The 19,337-nt window shown below is 48.2% G+C and overlaps 5 protein-coding genes across 5 annotated transcripts; 4 read left to right on the forward strand and 1 right to left on the reverse strand.

Moving 5' to 3' along the window:
* Window positions 1–10,313: 10,313 nt before the first annotated feature.
* MIND_00575000 (uncharacterized protein) lies at window positions 10,314–11,076 on the forward strand (the record flags this gene model as incomplete). The annotated part of the gene is made up of 3 exons (XM_037362513.1): window positions 10,314–10,327; window positions 10,385–10,610; window positions 10,660–11,076. The coding sequence occupies 3 exons, from the start codon at window positions 10,314–10,316 to the stop codon at window positions 11,074–11,076; spliced, it is 657 nt and encodes a 218-aa protein (XP_037220434.1).
* A 43-nt stretch (window positions 11,077–11,119) lies between these two features.
* On the reverse strand, window positions 11,120–12,172 carry MIND_00575100 (uncharacterized protein; the record flags this gene model as incomplete). Its single annotated transcript, XM_037362514.1, has 3 exons — window positions 11,997–12,172; window positions 11,209–11,945; window positions 11,120–11,157 (listed from the first exon to the last, which is right to left on the reverse strand). The coding sequence occupies exons 1-3, from the start codon at window positions 12,161–12,163 to the stop codon at window positions 11,120–11,122; spliced, it is 942 nt and encodes a 313-aa protein (XP_037220435.1). The 5' UTR covers window positions 12,164–12,172.
* A 629-nt stretch (window positions 12,173–12,801) lies between these two features.
* On the forward strand, window positions 12,802–13,788 carry MIND_00575200 (Ras-related protein; the record flags this gene model as incomplete). Its single annotated transcript, XM_037362515.1, has 6 exons — window positions 12,802–12,840; window positions 12,890–12,995; window positions 13,066–13,188; window positions 13,244–13,277; window positions 13,325–13,608; window positions 13,658–13,788. The coding sequence occupies 6 exons, from the start codon at window positions 12,802–12,804 to the stop codon at window positions 13,786–13,788; spliced, it is 717 nt and encodes a 238-aa protein (XP_037220436.1).
* A 161-nt stretch (window positions 13,789–13,949) lies between these two features.
* On the forward strand, window positions 13,950–14,932 carry MIND_00575300 (uncharacterized protein; the record flags this gene model as incomplete). The annotated part of the gene is made up of 3 exons (XM_037362516.1): window positions 13,950–14,062; window positions 14,104–14,834; window positions 14,889–14,932. The coding sequence occupies 3 exons, from the start codon at window positions 13,950–13,952 to the stop codon at window positions 14,930–14,932; spliced, it is 888 nt and encodes a 295-aa protein (XP_037220437.1).
* Window positions 14,933–15,507: 575 nt separating this feature from the next.
* Window positions 15,508–16,556, forward strand: MIND_00575400 (CAP10 domain-containing protein; the record flags this gene model as incomplete). The annotated part of the gene is made up of 3 exons (XM_037362517.1): window positions 15,508–16,101; window positions 16,157–16,270; window positions 16,317–16,556. The coding sequence occupies 3 exons, from the start codon at window positions 15,508–15,510 to the stop codon at window positions 16,554–16,556; spliced, it is 948 nt and encodes a 315-aa protein (XP_037220438.1).
* Window positions 16,557–19,337: the final 2,781 nt, after the last annotated feature.

Raw genomic sequence — 19,337 nt, forward strand, 5'->3', positions numbered from 1 at the left:
GGGCAACTGCTTACGCGTGCCAGCCTGTGAATGTGCACGGGAACAGGTCTAGTCAACGACGGCAGAGTCTGCTCCCTCGCGTGGCCTCGGTCGCCGGCCTCACGCGCCTAATCCGGGCCAAACGACCAACTACTACTGTCTGCCACGCTTGCTCCACCACAGACCCGCCTACCGCCTGCTTCAAGCGCTCGGGACGAGCATCAACACCCCGCTATCACCTCCCGGGTTCTCGACAACACTGCGGGACGACACCGGCAACATCAATGACCGCGACCGCGACCACGACCGCGACCGCGACCGCGACCATGACCGCAAACGCAAACGCAAGCGAACGCAAACACGAGCGCAAACATGAATGCAAACACGAACGCGAACAGCGAACGCGAACAGCGAACACGAACGCGAATGCAAACGGGCACGCAGCACGACCACGACATCTGACTTCGGCGAAGGCCAGCGGCGCAGTGCTGGTCATCATATGTGGCGGACCTGAACGGTAACTGGAGGGTATTCCTTCGACTCTATAGTTAGATGTTGTTCTCTAAGTAGATGAATACAAGTTTTGTTTTCCTAAACCTGAATACTGTGATATATAAGAGTGCTTTTTAGGGCCTTTTGGCAGGCCTTTTTGATACCTTTTGGGCCAAAAGATCTTTTGAAAGGAGGGGGCCTAACTTTCAAAAGGCCTGAAAGACCTTTTGCCTTCTAGGGACTTTTTCTGACCTTTTAGTCCTTTTAGGCCTTTCAAAAGGCCTGAAAGTTCTGAAAAGGACTTTGGTGAATTTCCTGATGATAGCGAAGGCACTCTCTTTTGCTCTATGGGTACCTACCCTCTCTTCAGCTACCTTTAGTGACACATGGCAGAACCATGACTGATTATGGTTCAGGGTTGTAGTAGACATCCAAATATTCTCATACACCCACCTTAAGGTCCAACACTCAGTCTATAGACCTCACTATTCATGTAAACCAGTACTGCATGCGCATGTCTTGGAATGTTCACCCCAATTCATCCTCCAAGAATATACAGAAATCAATCCAAGTATGCTGGTAGGTGTATACACCTTATTTGCCAAGTTTGACATATTTGATCCATAATCAACCACCAGATTATAGCTGTATTGCTAATATGATGTGCAGTCCTATTTATCATTATAATAGAGAATAACAGGATCTTCTATGCATATATGGTGGTATGAGAAATCTAATCTTATAAGGGGACCCCTCTGTATGCTTCCTACCCTGATTCCACTTGAGACCCCTTAGTTCTGACTGAGTTATTGGGAAATTTGTAGTATAGGATATATGTTATATATAAAGGTAGACCTGATACTTAAAATTATGGGGAGCAGTTATGTCAATGGCGACATATATTAGACCAGGTTGCAACTTGAATCATGCTTATCCATGAAGTTTCCAGTGAGATATCAAGTGATCATTAGCTCTCATCAAATTTGAAATATAGAAACTAGAGAAGAGTGGTATAATATCATAATCTAAAGATATAAGACTATGATCACGACAGACCATATCAACATTAGGTTATTACCTACCTACCAGTACAAAAATCATCTGACTTAAGATAGGATTGGTGGAGATATTACAGCATCAATGTAGGTGATAAACCATCAGAAGATGATATAGCTATACTAATAACATTCATTGTCCAGGGTATTGATCCTATCATTCAGGTACCCTTGGTAGTGCCTCAATCATCTATATAAGTCAGCTACTTAGTGATATATTACAGTATTAGGGTAGATCAGCTAATGATTGGCCAATGCTGACCCAATTATTCATCTGTGACCATAGGTCACTTGATGAAAGTTGTTTGTATAGTCCAAATACATAACTTTGATTTTGTGACGATGTGTGACATTCTCTAATGATTATACAGTCAAATGGCGAAAATTTCCTTTTTGGGAAATTTGTTACACATCGTGACATGCATGCAACAGTGTGACCCCAGACAGTGTGACCCCAGACGGTGAGTCTAACCTAAGTCTCTAGATCTAGAGACTTGAATTATTCATTATGATTCATAACATTAGAGATTTATTTGGATAATAGCTTCTTTGTGACATCACATATCAGTGTCATATCTTGTTTTCCGAGTCTTACCACATCAAAATTATTTATAATTATTCATACCTGAGCTTAGATATTGACTTGTATCCGTTGGGAAAAGTTATCATATATGGAAACAGCATCAATGACATCAGATTATGTTGATTCATCACCACACCTGTTGTATACACAAAAAAATACTCTAAGTCTCAGAATTATTGGAGAATTATCTGAGCAACTATCACAGTATAGGCCCAGATGCTCTTCTCTTCATGTTAGAAGGCTCGACCAGATGGGTCGAGCCTTCTAATATGTGAGGATATCTGGGATTAACAGGTGGTAATATCTGTGGCTTGATATTGCTTGCTATAGCAACAAGACTACACCTAGTGCTGGCCAAATACAATTATATTATGAGATAATATATTATAATCCTATCATATTTAGAGTCTCAACACAATCATATATTTGTAGTATAGTATAGTCATATTCTAATGAAAAAAATAATTATCTTATAAATATATTCAGCTATAATCTAGTAAGTATGCTTATTTGTATATAAATTTAACTTAGTTACCTCAGGGAAATTTGCTAGACTGCGAGGGCAACTTGCTTTCAAGCCTCTTTAATTCCATGTGGACCTACATAGAGGGACCCTCAAAACACAATCAGGGCACTGCTTCAAGTAATAAGTTGGCTAGTGCCTAGTAGAAACTTGATCAGAAGTCCTACACTATGTTTAGCAGAGTGAACCCAAAGAGATTACTGTACCATTTCGTCCAATTCTCCATGCTCATTTTCGCCGAAATCTGTGATTCGGCCGAAGGCCCAAATTAGTGTGACAGCAAAAAAAAAGATCGGCCAACTGCCCTAAACCTTCGAAAATGCTGTTAGATTAGGCCAAATTGCCCTGAAAACATCCAGTAAAATGATTTGCGTTCTATATCACCCAAATTTGGATGCATCAATTGCTTAGCTAATGCTGACGTGTCCTGCCAGCACATCGATGACACCCTGGGACAGATATGGCGGCCATGACATTGGTGCAAGATGCTTGTCAGGCTCTTGACGGCATGGTGTGGAAAGGCGACATTCTCGGATTTGAAGATCAACCTCCGCTCACATATCTCAATGACAGGCTTACGACAGACTGGCTGAAGACTCCGCATATTTGTCAGACTGCGGGTTGGGCTGTGCAAGGACTTCTCCCGAGAACGCTCGCCCGGAACAGAACAGACGGATCGTCGGGCCCGCGAGTACTGTGAGCGGGGTAGATTCAAGACCGAAAGGGCCCGTTAACTTGATCCCTTGTCGCTGTCGGTGGTTGAAGGGATGAGTCGTTGGTACCTCCTTGCACGGAGAAAGGTAGTTCTTCAGACGATCTAAGCGATAGAGTACATGGTACTCTATCGCGCATTATATATGCAGGCCAGCAAAGGACTTACAATGTGCTGCAAGCGTCTGCAAGATGAGGGGATTTAGCATAAGTCCCTCGTTAATGATCAGCAGATGCTACGACACAGAAATGAAGCATACCTTTCGATGGGAGTATGTGACTTTGCGCTCCGGGCCTGTTTTGTCTACCTGTTTAGCCCACAAAACACTGTGAGTTATCAGTGGTAACCCGCCGGGGTACCATTGACAAGGCTCAGTATTTTCAGAACATCCCCTGAGGTGAATAATGAGAGGGGTGAATAAAGTTGAGCTCTAAGGCAAAATTCGTACCAAGTCTAGTATGTAAGGGGTGAATAAAGGTGAATAATACAATATAGGTCATCCAGACCAAGTCTCCCGGAGGCACACTATATAACAGGTGGTACAGCGTCCTAAAAAGGAACTTTCATCAATAGAGATTAGAGTTGGTAGTTTTAGTGGCTATGTCATATGGTTATAAGTATACTGTAACATAGAGTGATACATATAAGAAATTTCCAAAAAAGAAAATTTCCACAATCATCGCAGAATGTCACAAATTGTCACAAAATGACAGTTCTCTATTTTGACTATACAAACAACTTTCATTAAGTGATGTATAGTGGCAGCTGAATAGTAGTATCAGAACTGTCTAATCACTAGCTGATGTTCAACTGATGGGCTTCTATTTCTATAACCACTTGATATAAATACATGATTTCAGTACTACCAGGAAGGCCTTTCAGAGTATCATTACTTGAACATAGCATTTAATCACCATCATATGATACAATCACTCTACTGTCCATTTATTCCTATGAGAGAGGATATGGGGGTGCTTAAAGAGATAAGACTGCTGACTTGAACCTTCAGATACCCTAAGCCAATGTTTGACTATGTCTACTTCCAATCCCAACTGAATTGGGCACTGAAAACACGATGCATTTTCTCATCAGTAACAGTTGATTTCTATCAACTTTGGAAGATAGGCTTAGATCTCCAGCTGGCCTCAGTGGATAAAGCTAGAGAAAGCCTCATTTGAAAGGTATATTATCCTACTCCTATCTAGCCCAATGTTCCATATCATCTGTGACCTATTACCTTGATCTATTTAGTGCTAAGCATGAGTAAACACTAAGTTAAGGAGTATTTTGCTGATATCTTGGGACCCTAGGCATGGAATCTCATGATCTAAATTGATATGATATCACAGGATAGTCCATTATAATCCCACCCATTAGTGATGCTGTAGCATGTGTTAGGGTGAGTCAATTGTTGCAGACCTTAGGTGCCACATAACCCAGGATGGAGATATGTCTGTCAGGTCAGGTCACTCGGGTCGGGCTGTGCAAGGCTCTCTTTGGAAACACATGCCCTGGCCCAGTGCCCTCTCCGGCACTGGTGCTACCCTACCATCCGTGGGAAAACAGGTATCTCCATACCCAGGTATGAAAACCTATGGATGGCACTGGATGTGGATGCCCAAGGGGGTCCCAACTTTCAAAAATCGGATATACCGTCGAAAAGTTTTTTTCAGGCCATCTGGGACCCCCCCTCCCCCCTTACCATATCGGGTAATGTATTCCCATGATCGCACATCATGTGACCTATTGATGCGATCAAAAGCGCCGATAAAATACACATTTTGAGCCACATTCAGTAAACTCCTCCTACTTATGAGTAATATATGGGTCTTGAGGCCTTATAGAGTCACTAGTAGACCATCCATGGCTATTTGTGATCAATGAGCAATAACATATTTATGACACCAGTCACACTGTAGTCACAGTGCAGCCTAACCAAGGTGTTGAAGGCCTTCCCATAGGAAAGTAGTAAGCATATTACATGCCCACCTAATGTTCCATGCTAAAATACTACAAATGTAGTACAAAACCAACCTCAGACCTGCCAGAACCCCCCAAACTTTTGTATAGCAAAAGTTTTTTTCAACTTCTACCCAAAACAGTGAGAATTTAGGTACAACTTTGATTTTATTCAAAACTCAATGATACAACTGGTTGTCTTTGTGCTTAACTTGCAACTTTTTATGCACAACTTCATGGCTGACAACTATTACTCCCTGCAGCAACTTAACAGAAACAACTTGCAACTTTGAACTCCTTATTGCAACTTTGGACATGCAACTTACAACTTTAGAAAAGCATGTGCAACTTGCAATCTCTTATACTGCAACTTTCAACAAGCCTGGTCCAACTTTCTTTGAAACTTGACTCTGATATTAACAGAAGCTAGAAATTTCTAGTAGAGAGTTTTATTTATTCATTTATGTAATATGGGAGTTCAATCAGATTATTAAATTTATTTCCATCATTAATTGGAATCTCCCAGGTTAATAAAAGATCAGACTATTCAGAAACAAGCACAGAGCCTAGGCACAGTCAATTTTCTCCGTTTGTCTGTTTCAGTTAGCTAGTAATTTGTTTTGTGAGATTGATGATGTCAGGTGAGAATGCCTAAAATATGACAAATTTCTGCCAGTTCTTTCTGAACGTGTCAGATGAACCTCCTGTTCCAATCACTACCACTGTCTAGTAGTTACAGTCATACTCAGAGTAACAATCACTCTTGGTGTAGCAACAGCATAGTATATAGTCAACTATCTAGGTGCACCCTTATACCTAGTCTGTAGAAATTAATTCTGGAAATTCCCTGGCTTTTAATTCCTGTAATCAGACATATGGAGGATAAATTACTGTCTCTACCGACATAAGACTTGGCTTGATTGCAATATATAATATGAAAGTTGTAGTTGTGGCAGAAGATTTTGCAGCTAATCACTTTAAAGTTGTTCTGCATATTGAAAACCTGCAACTAACAAATTCAAAGTTGTAGTTGCTCTGGAAAGAAGTTGCTATATGAAAAGTTGAGATTGTAGTTGAGAAAATGAAGGATGTTGTTGTAAATCACAAGTTGTATTAATCCCTCCGGCAGTTGTTTTAGCTGGGAACACCTTGCCTGGAGTTGTCCCTAAAAAGTCTGAAAAAAAAAGTTGAAAGTTGTGAAAAACTTTTGATACAGTATACCGCCCATACCAGCGCCACAACAAGTCTTAATGCCCTCGCCAACATTCTCATCAAAGAGGGCTTTGTAGCCCGTGTCAGCGATGGAGACATAAACAGTGCCACAACAAGAAGAGGACCACACACATCTGGGTACGTGTTAAATCCACCTTCATACCGGCGCGGTCATTTGTGTACAGCAACGGCGGTCATCAAAAGTATCCTCCAGGACCCGTTCTTGACAACGGAATCCTATACTGGTGTCTGTGAATCCTTTCCTTGCAGACCGGTTCCACTATCCAAAGAATCGCGCATCACTGTTTGGAACGCCTACTGACAGGTATTTTCTGCTGTTATTCGCAAGTCAAGGAGCACGAATCACGTCTTGCACCGATTCCAGTCACATCACATTTTTCTTCCTGCCAGCGCTGTTCGGCGCGCTCTGCGCTATCACAAGTCTGGCATTTTGTCTGAGCGCGCTCTGCGTCAACCAACTACGCAACGTATTGAAGGCGGAAGTCGTCCAAGTTCCATACTCGCCAAGCAACCGAACGAGCAGAACGCTTCCTGACAATCGCAAACGTGGAGCATTTATGAGGGCGCCGCTACGGCCAAGAGACTGGAACATTTAACTTCTCTCGTTCCCCCAGGGAGTTCGGCGGCGGCGGTATTCCGATCCGCCTCAGGATAATCCTCGTTAACCTTGCCTCAGAATGTTTAGAACGTCCTTTGGCGCCCCTCTTGCCTTGATTCATTCTGTGTACCTCGGCTTGCTTATGTCATTCACTACAATGCCCCAAAGTTGCGTAATCCGCCCTTGATCCTTTGATCCGCCGCCCGTCGAAGGCCTGTCCAGTAAAGACGGAGGGATGAGGCGGTCGTTATGGCGGCCTATTTGATTCCATGCATGCCTACTTGCCATCCAAGCCATAGGAACTAAGTACAAGAGGAGGGTGGAGAGTTCAGTGGTGTATGACGGCCGCGTCAATGACTCAATGAAGACGGTGGAAGTTTGTCAACCGGCCGGCGATTGGGCAAGACGCGATGCCGATGGGTTGGATTTTGGTCGGTGGGACTGACTGAGATTGCTAGCATCAAACTAGTATACTAGTATCATAATTTGCACTTTACATAGAAGATAACCCGAGCTAAGCTGTGGGGTAGACCTAGGGTATATCCAAGGGTATACCCTCGGATATACCCTAGGGTATAAAATAAATATCTTATTTCTCTCAGACTTTCTGTATCTCCAAAAAGGCTATCTTTTGCTGCATTAGAAAGGTGCAGGGAAAGATGTTCTTTCTCTTTCTCTTTCTTTTAGGAACAAAGAACATCTTTGTATGGCAACAAAAGAGAAAGGGAAAGAACATCTTTCTGAGTGTCTTTCTGCATCATTGAAATCAGTTCTTTGTGCGGCTTAAAAAGGAACACAAAAAGAGGCAATTTCAAGTGATTTTTTGTTTTTACACAAAGGTGACCTTTTTATATAAACAGAAAGAAGCCCCAAAAGCCCATCTTTCAAATCGTCTTTCATGATCAGGGAAAGGTCAGCTTTCTGTCTGTCTGAAACACAAGCAAAAAGGCATTGTTTTGATATCTGTTTCTATGCAATTAAAATTCAGTATTTCTTTCACTGAGAAATGCATATAAAAATGTTTAAAATTAATTCATCTTTTTACTGGGAAAGAAATTTTTCAATTTGCCGTGTGCATGTTGCTGGGACGGCTTATCATTGAGCAAAGCAAGATGTCGCAGTGTCACACTCTGTGACAGTGATTGCAGTTGTCCCAAAACAGTAAGTTTACGTGATGGAGGCAAGAAAACAGATTATTGGGGGGGGGATTCTGACCCTCTGAATAAATGTAAGCACTTTTGAGGTTTATTAGAGACACAAATGGGGATTTCAGTCTGATGGGGTCCTGATGGGACCGCTGGCATCTCGGCAAAGGGTCTATTCATGCAAAATCCATCAAATTTTTCTGACGGGAAGTCACCCACTCTATCTAAAAAATACACAAAATTTCCATTGTTTGACCACAACTCATATCTATCCTCTGGTTCCGCCATGCTTACATAAGGTACAAAAATTGGTGGTGACTAAGTGAATTGCATCATAGGGATGGGCATGGATTGGCTTGATCCAGAAGAATACATGGATTGTATCTAGATGGATACAGATAGGACTTTATGGTGACAGAATTATTCGTGACCAACCTTTTGGCATAGTAGCTAAGTGCTACTTGAAGCAATCAGCAACAGGACAACTAAGCTACTTTAACAGTAGAAGTGGGGATATATGGTCCCACATTGCCTGATCCTCCAGATTATCTTTATTCATATCCGCGGATTGCAAATAGGTGGCTGTGCGAATATGGATATTTGTGCCCATGCCTAATACCTATTAGTGGTGGAGTGCATGGGCCAACAATCAGCAAGAAATCCAGCAAACAATATGGCATATGTTATGAAATTGGGCATAATCACACCGCATGCCCACACTACAGCTGTCAGTTGGCCTACTTAGGGAATTACATATCTGGGCTTTATAATATAAGTCGCATCGGGGTTTTGGTGGAAAAAAGCGGCCCAAAGCTGGACTTATTTGTGGCAGATACAGGCCCAAATAACGGGGGCCGATTGTTACAGCCCTGATTTAGGTGCACATGACTTGGAAATTACCAAATGAGGTAATTTCCGAGTCACGTGCGCGGAAATCCGCGGCCTTGATTTAAATCCAATTGGCTGACCCCATTTGGCGCTGGTTTTCCCACAAATAAGTCCTGCTTCGGCCCCCGTTTTTGCGTGAATCCCCAATGTGAGTATCCGGATGGGTGGTTGCTTATTGTGTTGAAAACTGTCTCAGAATCGGAGTTTACGGCCTGTCGATGGAAATTGATAGGCCTTATCGGAAATTGATGGGGCTTATCGGAAATTGATCAATACTATCGGGAATTGATCGCTACTCATCTACATCTAAGTTTGGTCCCCCCTCTACTATAACTCAACTATCTGCAGTAAAACAGTATACTAAGTGGATATAAATTGCCTACTACTAAAAATTGATTGATATGAACCAAAGTATTCACATCTAGTGTTTCCCCTTGTGTTTACTTTGGTGCCAACATTTTTGTCTAGCTGCGTCCCACTTGTCACGCATAGCTGTGTCACACTTGTCACGCATATCACCTAAAAGTGAAATTTGATCATCAACAGTATACTAAATAGAAGGACACCATGTACTATGACAGATTGGTATACCAAATAGCTTTATCCGACTCTTACCTGCTTCATTAATTTTTGTGAGGGGAACCTCCCTTCAGCCCCCTGGAGACAATTCTGGTCTGATTCTGATTCAGGTCTGACCCCTGTTTTCACCCGGACCATCACGGACAAGTGATATATAGTCACAGGCAGACACTTAAAGTTTCCTCTCTTTAGATCCTCCCCTACTAGGACCTTGATCTCAGGCCTCTGGGATTGCCCTTACAATTTCAGTGATTAATAATTATTAGATTATTATAAGAATGGTTTTGGTTATCTCACAGGTTATCTTCTATTTATCAAGCACATAAACTTATCATCAACATTGGCATGCTGTAATATGCAGCCCAGGTTTGTGGTACTACTCTAGGGTCTAGTCAGCTGCACACTAACGGGCTGGCTATCACTGCACACGTGGGAGGCTCTGTCACCCTTAGCGAAGACATTATATAGTGGCCAAGAGACCCTTGGGGGTCTTGACCGACCGTTCTCACCTCTGTCTCTGACCCGACCTCGTCCAGCGCATCTCGCTGTCTGTCGCGTCAGTACAACATGGACACCCGCATGTGAGCTACCACACACGAGTCGTGCCCTTCCGCGGCGCCCGCTGACCGATGAGCCAGACTGCACAACCGCGACGTCTGGGCGAGCATCCGTGTGCTTTACCGCGCCGGGGTCCCCAAAGCGACCCTTCTGGACGACTTTGGGGGCTCGACCTCGACCATGAAGCGCATCATCCGGAACGACTACCGCTCGGGGAAGGACGACGAGAGGGAGGACTGGGCCATTGCGGAGGAGGCTGCGTTGCCAAAGTTCAAGGCGGCCTGGCAGCGTCTCTCCCTTGCACAGGTACGCCGCACGCATCGGGCCTCGCAACCGCTGACAACAATGTTGGCAGAAGGCACACGTAAAAAGGGAGCCACAGCAGGTCGTCGTACCCGCGGATGGCCTGTCAGGTCCCCGCCGGGGAGCGCGTCGGCTGCCCATCGACATCCGAACCCCTAGTCCCGACCCGCTTGGTCGCGAAGCCAGCGTTCCACCACCAGGACAGCAGCCAGTGATCGGTGATCCAGATGCTCACCCTAACTTCCTGTCGAATTTCCTCAGGCAGATCGGCCAGCCCGAGCTGTATGAGCCACTGAAGGGGATGAATGTCGGCCGCGAGGACCTATATCGGCTCGCGGCCGCCGACGAGGAGCTACGCGACGCTTTCATGGAGAAGTTGGCGGGTGACATCCCTGGGTTCAGTGCGTGGAAGCGGATCTGGTTCACGGAGAAGGTCAAACGACTACTCATCGAAGTGGACGACACCTAAATACTGCTGAAGCATGCGAGGTTATTATTGCGCACCCTTCGGTCTACACAGTCATGTTTTCATCCGTCCAGAATGTATCCGCTGTATCGTGTGATGAGCTGTCGGTCGAGAACTCCAGCAGACATGACGCACCATCTATCTGTTTCTGTCGCTTTTGCGCGACGAATTGTTCTGCCTCCACCCAGAAGTCGTCCTTCACGCCCCGCGCTGCGTCCTCCCACTCGCCTACCCACACCCCGAATGGCATAATCACGAGGCGTACATCGGTCACCCCACTAAGCTCTCGCTCATACATCGTCTGTACCGTGTGTCGACGCAGGTCTGGACGTCGATTGACAAGGACTCGCAGCGTGGCATCGCAAGTGGTCAGGATGGCAATCACCAAGTGTTTCTGGATAGTGCCCACGAGCGCAAGGTGTGTCAGCGCAGGGAGGAGCGCGAGTTGTGTGGAGAGGTGCGTGGCTTCGAACTCGGTGACAAACGGAAGATCGTCGAAGAGCATCAGATGCGTGAGCGCGGCGAATCCGGGGCCAGTCAGGTCGATGCTCGATATACCGCGAGTCCTGTCGAAAAGCGCGGCCAGCTCGGTCGACAGCTGTCTGAGCTCCTCCATGCCGCGCAAGGCGGGGAGGAATACGCCAGGCTGGTCGTCGGGAGGGTAGAAATTGATATCTTCAAGCCGGGGACATGCGGATAGTAGCTCGCGCATCACAGTAACATTGGGCGAGTCATCTCCCAACGCCAGAAAGAGGTGTCGCGGCCCGTCACGCCATATATGCGGTGGCTTGCTGGTCAGCCGATCCGCAATGAACTTGGCGTTGTCGGTGTAGTCCAGAAGCAAGAGGACGCGATATAGATATGGCTCAAGCCTTCGGGAGAGCGGTCAGCACCGGTAAAGCACGCGTAGACTGACCACGCACCATGAATGCACCCGTTTCGCGACACGGAGCAAACGAGGGATGTGTGTCCCACGCGTGTCCGCTAGTGCGGCGCGGATGAATATCTCGCGCTCGAGGTCTTCGGGTAAGCGTGGCGCGCCAGCGACCGGGGGATACGTGAGCCTCAACCACCATTCGGCGAGGAACATGGAGGGTAAGGGCAAAAGGCAGTCGGTCGATGACGTGGGTGATTCTCATCATGATAGTAGTTTGATTGAATGTTGCTGCCGATCAAGTCGGCAAGATGCCACAAGAGCCTGAGTTTACAACCTTCGAGTATTCCAGAGCTGCTTCTCACAAAGGAGCTCCCGGTTGATGTGTAGGACTACCCACCAAAGTGAGCTTTCACAAACTCAGCCTGCGCATCACAAACTCAGGCTGCCATTTGCAATTTTGAAGGGAGTGCCCATCAAGTGCCCATTTGTTATTCTGATATGCAGAATTTCTTGGAATTTCTCATAGGCGCGGAATCGCTGTACCCCGGCACTAAGTAACGAATGCCGACTAGTAGTTGGTCAGCGGCGTTTCAAGCGTGAACGATCGCAATCACGAGATAGCAGGCCGATCAATCAATCCATCGTAAGATTGAGATTGACACACCGTGTCACACAGCTGCCACGACGACGGGGACACGACCGTGACGACCGGCTCGGCCGTTCACCGCCACACCGCCTTTTTCTTCCGCCCACATCCGCTCTTGCTTCTTCTCTTCCGCCCTTTGTGCTACACACCCCTACTTCTACTACGTACAGCTTAACGACTACGCAAGCGACGTTTGCAGCCGAGAATGGCCATCGAGAACCGCGCATACGACTTCCTCGTCAAGGTGAGGCTAGGGCGAGCGGTGCGGGTGAGGGGCTGAAGCGGATATGCAGGTCGTGCTCATCGGGGACTCCGGTGTCGGAAAGTCGTGCGTCATTTCTCCTTGCCTTGCTGTCACTTTCCCCAACTCTTATCTTTCCCTACCCTCTGCGCTGGCAGGTGCTGACCTCCTTTCAGTAACCGTATGTCTCACTTCCCGGGGCCGCTGACATGATGCCCACCCACCTAGTTCTCTCGAGATTCACGCGGGGCGAGTTTAATCCAGACTCGAAGTCGACGATTGGCGTGGAGTTCGCAACGAAGTCGCTGGAGATCGACGGGAAGATCGTGAAGGGGCAGATTTGGGACACCGGTGCGGCCAGCTGTTTTCATATTCCCTTCCGCGCACTGAGACAATGCACAACCAGCCGGACAAGAACGATTCCGGGCCCTCACAGCAGCGTGCGTTTCCAATTTCATTCATTCTGTCTCCTTCCACCCCACTGCAGATACTACCGCGGCTCGGCGGGCGCCCTCATCGTCTACGACATCACCTCACGCCCCTCGTTCGAGGCCGTCCCACAATGGATCCAGGAGTTGAAGAACAACATCAAGGTGGACGACGGCAACATGCAGCTCATGCTTGTCGGCAACAAGAGCGATCTTGCGCATTGGCGCGCAGTAAGCACGGACGAGGGCACAGCGCTCGCGGAGGAGTACAAGATGAGCTTCATGGAGACGAGTGCGCTGGATGCGAGCGGAGTCGAAGAGGCTTTTGGGACGATACTGAAGGGTACGTCGTATCCCAGGCTCTTGACGGGTTAGGAAATGACGTGTGGCAGATATCTACGGCGTGCTGTCGCGGCGACCGACTGATGACTCTTCGTCGGGCCCGCAGGTCGACACATCCAAGCTGTCGGGGACAACGATCACGCCCGGACCGAATTCGGCGCAGACAGGGAAGTGTTGTTAGCGCGGGCGCTGTGTTGTACCTTGCTTCGATTGGTTTTTATCTTATGTTCTCATCTTTTGGTGTTGTCGCTGAGGACTGAATCCACTCTTGTCTCTCGGTATTACATCTGTCATCAATGATGCCCTCTCACATGACGTGGACCTTCTTCTCCTCCGACCATCATGTCGGTTTGCCTGCCACCCGAATTAGAGCGCAAGATCTTCGAGGCCGCCGTTGGCGACAGAGCAAAGGATATTCCGAATCTCATGCTCGTTGCCTGGCGCGTCAAACATTGGTTCGCAACGTCTGCCATCGAGCGCTGCTGATACCCCCCAGGTTGGAGCCTCTACTCTACCGGAGTCTGATTATTTACAAGTCCGGTTGGAACACACACCCCTCGATGCGGTCCGGTCAATTCCTGACCATACCCCGCCCGCGAACGGAGATCGTGCGCCATCTGTTGCTGCAGGAGAGCGTCCCCCGTGTGGAGTGCGAGCGCATACTCGCCAAATGTCCGAACCTCACAGCGCTTTATACCGTCCATCTCCTCGCAGATTCAACCACCTTTGCTAGCCTCACGCGCATCGACTGCCCACCCGCGGTCCTGGAGCTGCACCGCTCGGCAGACCTGCTTCCCACGCGCTTCCCGCGGCTCACGCACGTGCACCTATTCGTGCCCGCCTCCGGCCCGTGGCACGTCGGGCCGGTCCCCGCCGCATCATGGCTGGCCCTCCGCCATCTCCCCGCACTAACGCACCTCGCGTTCTCCACCACGCCCGGCCAGCAGGCGTGCGCGGACCTCCTCGCGCCGGACGGGTGTCCCAATCTGCAGGTCCTGCTTTTCTTTTCTTATCGCTCGACCGACGACTGGGGCCCCCGCCGTCAGTGGCGGCAGCAGCTCCGTAACGACCCGCGATTCTTCGTTGTGGACGTTATCCGCTCTCTTGAAGATGAGCATGATCCACAGACACAGATGCGCTGGCTTGCGGATGCGTTGGAAGATTTCTGTGGAGATATATGGGAGCAGGCGGAGCGGAAGGCAGCGTTGCGAGCGAAAGGTACTGACGGTAAGGATCACTTAGTATTCCGGGGAGGTTATGATTCTGATTGCTCTTGTATAGTGAACGACTTTCGGCTGTCCTCGGAGCCGATAACACCGCCTTAACCAGCCCGTGAGCCAAGAGCCTTGCAGCGTGAGCCACAGAATGAGCTGAAACAAGCATGTAAAAGAGATTATCAGGACTTGGTTTTCCAAAATATTTGAATACAGGTGCAAATATTTTACAGTGCAAATGAATGGCTTTCACTGGCAGCTGTACAGCTAGAAAGCTCACAATTTTACACAGAAAAGCCTTGGCATCCACAAAATTTATTTCTGAAGTTCAGAGGCTAGTTCAAAATTTCTGATATCTCTAAAGTCCGTCCAGATCGAAGTGTCACTGTCAGAAAAACGACGGATCTTTCGTAATACCGCTTGTTCCCCGTGATGGGCGACAAACACCTTGACGACGGGCAACTGCGGAGTGATCACAACAACGGTAACGCTGATGACGTCAGGATCCCTTGACCCTGCGCTCCAAGCACTGCTGGAAGTTGAGGGTCTAATGGGCAAGCCCGCATCTTGGTCGCACCACGTCAGGCCTACCATGTTGATTATCATTCAAGTGGAGCCAACGGGTTTTGGTTTTGTCCTTCGCCACCACGGGGCTGAAACGCGGCGCCAAGGCGGTGTAAATCCCGATGTCCGCTGTTTCCGTTCCGCACGATGTTCACAACATCGGTTTTCGCTCTTTTCCCTCCTCCCTCCTCATGCTGCCTCTGCTACGGAGACTGGGCCTCCCTCTCCCCTCTACAGCTCATGACCGGGCGCTCGCGCTCGACGACGACGCAGAGACGGCAGAGCCGCTGCTCGATTCGCCCATTTCCCGGCCAGGGCACAGACGAGGGACACGCATGTTTCCGGTGGTACGAGTGCTGGTGCTTGTGAGCGCCACCGTTCTCCTCGGCCTTCTGGCCGCTCTCCTTCTACTGCCACACCGCCCCGGTCCCCGCGTTGTCGACCGCTCGTCAGCCTCATTCGTGGCCGCCGCGCGCGAGTCAATAGCGTACCTCCGGGATCGCCAGTCATCGACGCTGACACAAGCATCCGCCCGCTACCGACTCCGCAGCGGCCGCCCACCGCCGCAAAACTACGACAAATGGTTCACGTTCGCGCAGGAGCGCGGCTGCCTAATCGACGAGTACGACCAGATTCGACGGGATTTCCAGCCGTTTTACCAGCTGGCGGAGGAGGACCCTGGGTTTTTCCAGCGGATGATTGATTCAGCCACAAAAGTGCGTCTGCTGCAGTGCTGCTGTGTGTACATCTACGGGTACTGACTGTCGATAGATGAATAACGACAAGAAGGATTTGGGGCGATATGACATTCGAAACGGTGGGGTGGGAGAAGCACCAGGGACCTCGAATGCGTATTCCTATTATTGGCTGGAGACGCTGGGTAAAGTGCGTGGCCGGCTCGTTGACGCGGGCCATTCTCAAATATTTACAGTTCTCGCACATTCTCCCCGACCTCACCGTCGTCATCAATGCCCGCGACCAGCCACGCGTCGTGTTTGATGTCCGCCAACCTGGGCCCTACATAAGGCAGCGCGCACGCAAGCTGACGGAAAATGATCCATTCAACGTGTCCCCCGAGCGGACGCAGACATATTTCGCAGGCAAGCCCGGCTGCACCATCCTCCGCAGCCCCGACGGCTTCCCCGACATTGCCAACGACGATAGCGCCTGAAAGTCCCTTTGCCCCGAAAGCTGCTGTGCGCTGACGCTCTTCTAGTTCTTCTCTCGAGCGCAAAAAGCCAGTTCACAGAGGACCTGTACCCCGTCTTGTCGATGGCAAAAATCAGCCCGTGCTTCGCGGACATCCTGTTCCCGATCGAGTACCACTACCAGCGGTCGTGGTGGTACGGTGCCTTTTCCTACCCAGACAACGTGCCCTGGGCCCGTAAAAAGGAGCAGGTCTACTGGCGCGGCCTCGCGAGCGGCGGGCAGATCGTCGGCGCCAACTACCGCAACTTCACCCGCTTCCTGGCCGCGGACCTCGGGCGGACGCACCCCGACCTGGTCAACGCAATAATAACCTCGTTTGCGGACGAGCTGTGCGGGGGAGGCGGTGTGCGACAAGCGCCAGATCGTGGCAGAGTACCACATCACGGGGGACCGCACCCCGAAGGAGACGGCGTACGGGTACAAGTACCTGCTCGACCTCGACGGGACGACGTTCTCGGGGCGCTTCCTGGGCCTGCTGCGCTCGGGGAGCCTCGTGTTCAAGGTGTGTGTGTTGTCGTCACATGATCCGACGGACGGCTGACCCCCACCGCGGATGACGGTGTTCGAGGAGTACTTCAACGGCTGGCTCCGCCCGTACGAGCACTACGTCCCCGTCGCGCCGGACCTGTCCGATCTGCTGGAGAAGATCGAGTGGGCGAAGGAGAACGACGACGAGGCGCGGATGATCCAGGCGCGCGGGAAGGCGGTGGCGGAGCAGGTCGTGACGGACGCGCAGAACGACTGCTACTTTGCGCTGGTGCTGCTCGAGTGGGCAAGGTTGCAGGAGATGGCGCGAGGATAGAGACCACTGGGGTCCGAATGGAGAGACCCCAATACAACAATTGTGCCTGCAAAATGGAATATAATAAGTATACTTACTATGATTCTGTACACCACCAAAGTGCAAGGGTACCACAGATCATCAGCTGGTGACATTAAGTCACACATGTCACATAGGGTAGGGGGGGTCACTGGGGTGAAAATTCACTTTTTGGACTTATGTCTGGGGAAGGTTCATACACATCCAGGAGGACCAGAAATGCACAGTTATATGTTTTGAGGACTTGTTGCCAAAGAATATGGAATGTTTGAGGGCCTATATCCTAATCTGGATTTTGATAATAAGTACAGTCCTAAATAATGACATGCAAGCATGTCATTTACATTTTCTTCTTTCCTTCCCATATGGTATGTCTTAAATGGCCCTGGCAGAGAATCCAATGAGCCCAGTGCTGTGTCTTTTACAGATACAGATGACAAACAATTTCCTTTTTGGGAAGTCACATGGCTTAGTCATGCTTACGTCAATAGGGTAGGGAGGGCTGGCTGGTGCTTAATTCACTTTTTCGACCCAATGTCTAGGATTTTTCTTGCACGGTACCCTTGCCAAAGTGTCCACAGCTGATATCTAGCTGGGAATTCCAGCTGATTTCTATATAACTCAACAGCTGGATCCAGATAGTTTCTACCTGATATTCAGCATTTCTGTCCAGCTGGAAATCCCAGCTGGAATCCAGATGGTATATTTGTCTGTATCCCAGCACTCCTGTCATGTAAGCTAAATTCATTAATTTCCATTTGATAATCTGTAAAATATTGACAAAATTTAATTACTATGTCTGAATTTCTTATTACAAAATAACCCATACCTACAAGAAATTCACACAAACACAGTATCTATAGGGCATACTAAATCAGACAATATAAGTAGATGAAATATATAACTTTAGGGCCGGTAGCATTTACCACTTGGGGGACTTGACGGTTGCCATCAACAATTGAGTGCCCAATGCCACATCGTGACATGCTGCGGGAATTTGATCCGGATATTAAAATTTTTCATCACACCAAAAGGTTTTTTTTTTTTTTTGAGCGTTTGGAGTAATGAACTTCAGTCTGCAGAAGTGTTCCAAGAACATCTGCTGGGTGCACTGGAAAATACCAGTAAAAATGCCAAAATGACATTCTTCCTTTTCCCCCCTTCCCCTCACTCTCACCCCTGGAGTACAAGCACTCCATCCCAAGCTCGGCCATGACTGCACGATGTTTGTCAGGTTGTCAGGTCCGCCATCTTCGTCAGATTGATGGGGATCTTCGTCAGGTGTTGTAAGTACCCTCAATTTTTTGTCGTCGCCGAGTCATCTATTATTTGATCAGCGGAATGAATGATATTGTGGCCCCGGCCCCGGGGTCTTCCACCCCAGACCCTGACCAGGGCCTTATATCTTCTTAAAGAGAATGAATTTAAACTTTCATTTCTTTACACTACTGGCTATAATTAAATTCTCTACAATTTCACTTTATCTGATCACAGATGATTAGATTCTTATATCTCACTCAATTGATTTTTTTGATATTCAATATTTATTGATTCCATTTGAAGTACACAACTTTGATCTTTCATGTGCCATCAGATTGGGACAGTGGATGTGAGGTCAGTTAGTACAAGATCACACCTAGGAAGATATTGGATGGCTCAGAAAGTGGCACAGATAAGACCCGGCCCATCCTCTCCAGCACTAATGCTGGGCCACCAAGGGCCCACAACACACAGCATGCAACAACAGAGAACATGTATCTCAGAAGGGAGGAATGCATATGGGGAAGTATGTGACCAAGAATGATGTGTCAGGCCCAACACCAAGCTGACTATGCAGCACCCATCGGGAAGTTTGGTTGACATACTCACTGATTGGCCCATACTATAGTTATTTCAATTTGACTGTCTTGGAATACAGTGTTG

The sequence above is a fragment of the Mycena indigotica genome (assembly GCF_014461135.1).
Source record: "Mycena indigotica strain 171206Taipei chromosome Unknown Mind.scaff0005, whole genome shotgun sequence".
Lineage (NCBI taxonomy): Eukaryota > Fungi > Basidiomycota > Agaricomycetes > Agaricales > Mycenaceae > Mycena > Mycena indigotica.